The sequence below is a fragment of the Ctenocephalides felis genome, unplaced genomic scaffold (assembly GCF_003426905.1).
Source record: "Ctenocephalides felis isolate EL2017-DRISC unplaced genomic scaffold, ASM342690v1 CF-g0.4_SCAFFOLD_01886, whole genome shotgun sequence".
Taxonomy (NCBI): Eukaryota; Metazoa; Arthropoda; class Insecta; order Siphonaptera; family Pulicidae; genus Ctenocephalides; species Ctenocephalides felis.
In genome coordinates this window covers 80,199,345-80,205,344 of record NW_020538040.1, presented here as the reverse complement: position 1 = coordinate 80,205,344, position 6,000 = coordinate 80,199,345, and the positions used below count along the sequence as shown (strand labels likewise).

At 27.6% G+C, this 6,000-nt stretch overlaps 1 protein-coding gene across 1 annotated transcript in view; it reads right to left on the bottom strand.

Moving 5' to 3' along the window:
- Nucleotides 1-333: 333 nt before the first annotated feature.
- The window catches only part of LOC113375424, a 29,504-nt gene continuing 23,837 nt past the window's right edge, over nucleotides 334-6,000 (bottom strand). Inside the window, 10 exon segments of the mRNA XM_026615362.1 lie at nucleotides 334-400; nucleotides 1,927-2,057; nucleotides 2,142-2,226; nucleotides 3,170-3,335; nucleotides 3,582-3,640; nucleotides 4,448-4,572; nucleotides 4,652-4,761; nucleotides 5,122-5,196; nucleotides 5,291-5,379; nucleotides 5,466-5,534. Of these exon segments, the coding sequence (XP_026471147.1) occupies nucleotides 360-400; nucleotides 1,927-2,057; nucleotides 2,142-2,226; nucleotides 3,170-3,335; nucleotides 3,582-3,640; nucleotides 4,448-4,572; nucleotides 4,652-4,761; nucleotides 5,122-5,196; nucleotides 5,291-5,379; nucleotides 5,466-5,534 (950 nt within the window). The 3' untranslated portion in view covers nucleotides 334-359.

The window sequence follows — 6,000 nt, the reverse complement described above, 5'->3', positions numbered from 1 at the left end:
AACAAATGAATGAATAAAACTCATTCATTTGTCGCTAAGTTACGCCTAAAACACGTTTTTTTAATTTTCAAATTTTTTACCATGCTCTTTCCATACAAACTTTGATTGAATTGCGCTCTATCTAAACGTTAATATTAAGAGCTAAAACTTTCAGGGAATCGTTTTTTATCTATTTGGAACCATTTGAGCCCCTGGGAGCAAGGAAATTCGAAAATGACCTTTTTAAGGACCACCCTAATATATATATATATATATATACAACCATGACATACTTGAAGATACATGCAGTGATCGATGCATACGTAAAGTCATATAGAATATAATAATTTATTGGTGCTTATCTATAATTAATAATTTATTTACGGTCCTAGTGGATCACGTGGTTTCCAAATCGGTGAACCTAAAAATAATGATATTTGTAAAATTTCAAATAAATGATATATAGACAAATTAACTGGCAATACGATGATAAAAAAGGGCAAATCATAATTTTGAGCTACTACTAGATTTTTTTATCAATATACAAGTAAGAAGTAGATTGTATTAAAGATTGAAATGGTATTTACAAAAGTTTCTATAGCTCATTTTGACAAAGGTGATCGTAATTATAACAGAAGACCTGTTTCCATTTTTTGCTTTCATGTGTTCGAATAGAAAAGAAATAAACCCATTGAGTAATTTTAGAATGGAGTGCAAAATATTGTGTACTGTTTTATTGAATATAGCAGACAAACGAACAAATGATTTTTAAATCTTAATATCTGCTATATATAGAGTAGGGCGGAGTACAAAGGTCCAATTTGACTTTGAGAAACTATATTGTAAAAACCAAACCAATTATATCACAACAAATAGCAATTATCAAACAAGCAACTATCTGACTATGTTCAGTGAAACTTACAGCTAATTTCATTCATCATTGTAGAAATGTGTTATTTTTAAAAAATTAGTCACCTATCCCTTTTTACCCCAAAGACTCTTTCTAATTTTAAAAGAATTTTACGAAATAATAGCTACATTGCCAAAAATAAATTTCATGGGACATTATTTACAGAGATAACAATGTATATAACCTTGATCTGTTTTTTTGTCAGAAATATCAGTAGAGTTGGAATTACTATATTTATTTATTTATTTATTATTTTTAATTTATCTTCTGTAAAATTGCTTTTTTGAACTTAATTTACTTTTTTGTTTCCTATTTTTATTATTTACACTTTGTCCAGGGTAAAGGTTCAGCTGGTTCTGTTTACCCCACCCACTTGTAAACTTTAATCGAAGTTGTATACAAAAAACCATTGAATCTAAATACATTTTATAAAACAATTAAATAAAGTATACTTAAAATTTATAATAAGATCTCGTAAATTAAACTACAGTGCTCACAACCAAAAAAACTAAAAACGAAAGAAAATACTTTTGTTCCGGATTTTCAAACTTTGCCATATATCTCCCGATTTTAACGCCGTAAAAATCAACGTAGTGGCTGGTTGTACATCCTTTTACCTCCATTTTCAAATATTGTCGTTAAAAAACTCTTAACTAGTTATTACAGAGGTATCGGTGGTAGACCTTTTTACCCGTGGACCTTGAAGCCCCGCTATACCGTAAACCCATCATCTTTAATCGATATCTTACCAGCGTAACTTACACTACTACACAAAACAGGGAGCGACCCAACTTCAATAAGAGCAAATTAGCTGGCGATTACAATAGCAAATACATATATTCATTTTTCAGTTTAATAAAACATTATTTAGTACGAGTTATTCTAGTCAACACCGGATTCGGAAACCGACAGAATGGTCTACTGATATCAACTGTTGCTATAGTTTCCACCTCAATTACAAGCAAGATATTCTCAAATCATAAATATATTTCTAATTCTATTATATGTAAATATGTGAACAAAATTGAAATATATACCCAAATCCTTATAAGACGTGCCCTGATCTCCATCGACGCGATCTGTTCCTCCGAGAGTCAATTTATCCGTTTTCTTTGATGAGTGAACCAGGCGTGCCCTCGTGTCGCCGCAAGAAAGGGTTGATGTTGAACTAAATTAAATAAATAAGCAAAGATAAAAATTAATAACAATTTAAGTCTTGTACTGCCTTAATGTTTTACAAAAAAAAAATTACCTTAATGTTAAATGATTGGGAGTCTTTCCTAGAATTTTGACTTTTTGTTTAGAAACCTCATCACTTTCTTGATCCTGATTATTTTCTGTAAAATAAAAGGATGTATAAATAAATCAATATATCTATATATATATATATATATATATATATATATCGAATTTAAATACATATATTGAATATTTAAAGTGGAAGCATTGGCAACCTAATTTTGTACTCAAGACCAATGATAACAAATGAAGAAGTATTGCCATTAGTGCGAGAAGTAACAACTAATCTAGATTTTATTGTACAACCGAAAAAAAACTAAATCAAAACCATGTTAGTAACGTGACCATATTTTTCATGTCAAAACCTGGAAGAAAATTGTAGCTATGCTTATCCGAGACGGAATAGAATAAACAATTTGTTTTAATCAGAATTACTAGCAAGTAAAAACTTTATTATTCTATTATATGTTATACAGTATCTTATATTTTTTTATTTACTTGTCTTTTTGCTTTTAATACTAGTATTAAATTGTGTTCAATTTTCTTCATAATTAACTCAGAATTTAAAAAAAAAATTAATACTCTGTACCAAACAGCCAAAAAGTTAGTTTTCAAAATTTGCTATGCTATGTTTGCTAATTTTTGTAAAATTCAAAGTTAAAGTTTGGAATTATTAATGTGAGAGATAATTTTAAACAGCCTTTGGAATTTTGCTTTCGATGATTTTCAGATATTTGATGGGTAATTGTAATTTAATTATCAACCTATCAAGTTATAGTGAAAATTCAATTGAAACTTATAGTTTTCGAAAACCTGGGACAAGCCGGCACAAAAGATCTAAATCCAGGTCAAAAATTGCTGTTAAAAACGGAACACAAGGTAAAAACTCGGGACTGTGTCTCGGACAAACCAGGACGTCTGGTTATTTTAATAATAGGTAAAGATAGTCTTCTGTACGAGATACGAGGAGGAATTTAAAATTAAAAAAATATGTTATCTACGATATGGACTATCAAGATATTTACGATTTACTTTACAAACCTGTAATATCACCTGTGGTTTTGATTCTTGATCGGAATTTCATATCTACATTATCATTACTATCATGAGTGCTCGATTCCTCATTATTGTTATTCATCTGATGTTGCTGCTGTCTAGTAGAGCTTTTACTACGACGAGTTTTCAACGTAGCCGATTGATTTTGTACCTGCGGAAAAATAAAATAACATTATATTCATTTTATTATTGTCTCATTTATAATGATAATATTATTATTATTTACGTTATTTACGATTCAATGTTTTTTAATTGTTCATAAAACTATTAAACACGAAATATATTTTGTTTTATTAATAAACAAGAAATATGATTAGATCATTATTATTATATTTCACTTTATTATTTTATGCATTTTTATTATTTTATTTTATTATTTCATGTATTTTCTGCTTACCTGCGTTCTATCGCGTGGAATCCTTTCTAGAGTTCTTGTTCCAGCATCTTTTGCCATAACTTAATAAAAGTCATATAATTTAAATTTATTTGTGATTAAAGTAACAAGATGAAACAAATAAAAATAGAGAGTAATATACCAACTGATTTTATGCATAAAACCAAATATATGATAAACAAGCAAGTTACTTCAATTAAGAGGGTATTCTAGTGTAGAGTCATGAATTTTAAGCCAATTTTAAATTATCGCAAAAAAGACAATAATTTTTTTTATAATTTATTTATCAATGTTACAAGTGTACAGAGAAAATATAAAAAACGTAAGGAGTGACAAAAAATGGCATGTAACCGTGTCCACGCAACCCTCCTAATAATACAAAATGAAAAATCATATTAAATCTTGAATGATGTTTCAATGGCATATACTAGAAAAGTTAAAAAACATTACAAAGTGTTGGCTGTTTAAAAAAAGACCATTTTCTTTGAGTTTTTTGATTTTTTTGAAAATAGTAATAATTGAAAATCGAAAATGAGGCTAGTATGTGCTAGCAAAAGTCTTTTAAAAAGATTCTCTGAAAATTCCAAGTAAATACGTCTAGTAGAAATCGTTTTGAAAAAAAAAACGCGTTTAAAAATTTGCAATAGGATGAAAACGAAGAGGCGTATCATGAATAAATAGCTCTATCTTCGAAAATAATTCAAATTTTTAAAAAAATTCTTTTACACATATTCTAGATTAATTAAGCTTTGAAAATATGAAAAAAAAACAAAAAAAAATAATTTCTATACTAGAGTACCTCCTTAAGTAAAGCATAAATAAATTGAAACAATGTTCGCTTTATCATTTTTAATGTTGTAAAACTTTACCTGCACTTGAGGGAAGTTTTGTAGATCCAGAAGCCATATAATTTGCTGGTAGAGACATATTTCTAACGCTTTCGCGAATAATTTGTCGTATTGTTTTTAAGAACGCATTCCGGAAATCTGAAGTACTGAAAATATAATGATTTAATAAATAATAGTGCAACATTAACAATATTAATAATTAACTTTATTGAATTTGATTCGTACCTATTACTCAATACATAGACCTTTTCAGTACGCCTCTGCACTTGTGATCTTAAATGAATTAGTTCCCATAGAAAATGTGAATCCATATCTCGATTCGTTGATGTTCTCACCTAATATACAAAATATAAGTGATTTTTAACAATATAAAAAATGTTTTTTATGTAAGAAAATATATTTTGCACTCTTTTGAAATATCCCTAAAACAACAACAGGCTAATGAATAAACATAAAAGTTAATTTTTAAAAAATCTGCATTTTTAATGAAGCAACATAGTAGAAATCATTTGATTTATATCAACTAATATATAATAATAAATAAATAATAATTTAGTCTAATATATATTTCTGTCATTCCTAACTGTTTTAATCAAATTTGAAAATATATTGTTATTCATTTCAAAATCCTCAATTTTCGATCCTAAACTAATTTGAGCAATTATAATATTATTATATTAATTTATCATTATTACCTGTACTTCAGTGACTGGGATGAGAACTTGATAGCGAATAATTTCTACTTCACTTGTATTTTTGCTTGCAACACCCTGCGAAATCATAATATGGTATTATAAGATATTCCAAATAGTTATCAATACGTTATAATGAAAATTTCAACTATATGTTTAAATAATAACTCACCATAAGTTTTTTGCGATGTCTGACTCTTTCTTTGCATAAGAAAACTACTGCTGATTTAAATACAAAACACATTGCGTGCAACTCCAATCCTACAAATAAATTTATTATGAATATAATTTTCTTATATAACTCAAATCATTATATTTTATTTATTTACACAAATTTATAAACTGACCTTTCTTAATTTTTCCTAGGAAATCGGAAATGTTCAACCATTCTACACCGCCATAGTATAAAAGATCTCCTGGAAGATTAATGTATAATTAGTATTATATATTTTATACAACAGCGCAATTGATATTAAGTTAAGTTGATTCAGATATCGAAATTAAGTAAAATATTTGTAACAATATTTATCATAGGATAACTTTTTTTCGATCATCTATGAACATTTTAAAGATTTACGCTATTATGACCCATTGGTTTTGCAAAAAGCGTTATTTCCTCATAGATTAACATTTTCATTTATTGTATGTCAACGGAAAAATTGATATGTTTATCTGTAGTCAATAGGTAGATGTTATATATGAAAATAAAAAAGGCAAATTCAATTGTAAAGCACATTCATGATTTGAAAGTTGATATAATTTGCTTTATATTTGAGTATTAGAGAAAACTGGGTACAGTTGTGCCAGTGACAGTTGTCATAACAGCTAAGCTACACTGTTTATAAGATAGGGTCCAGAGAAAAAAACTTGAAGTATGTTTGT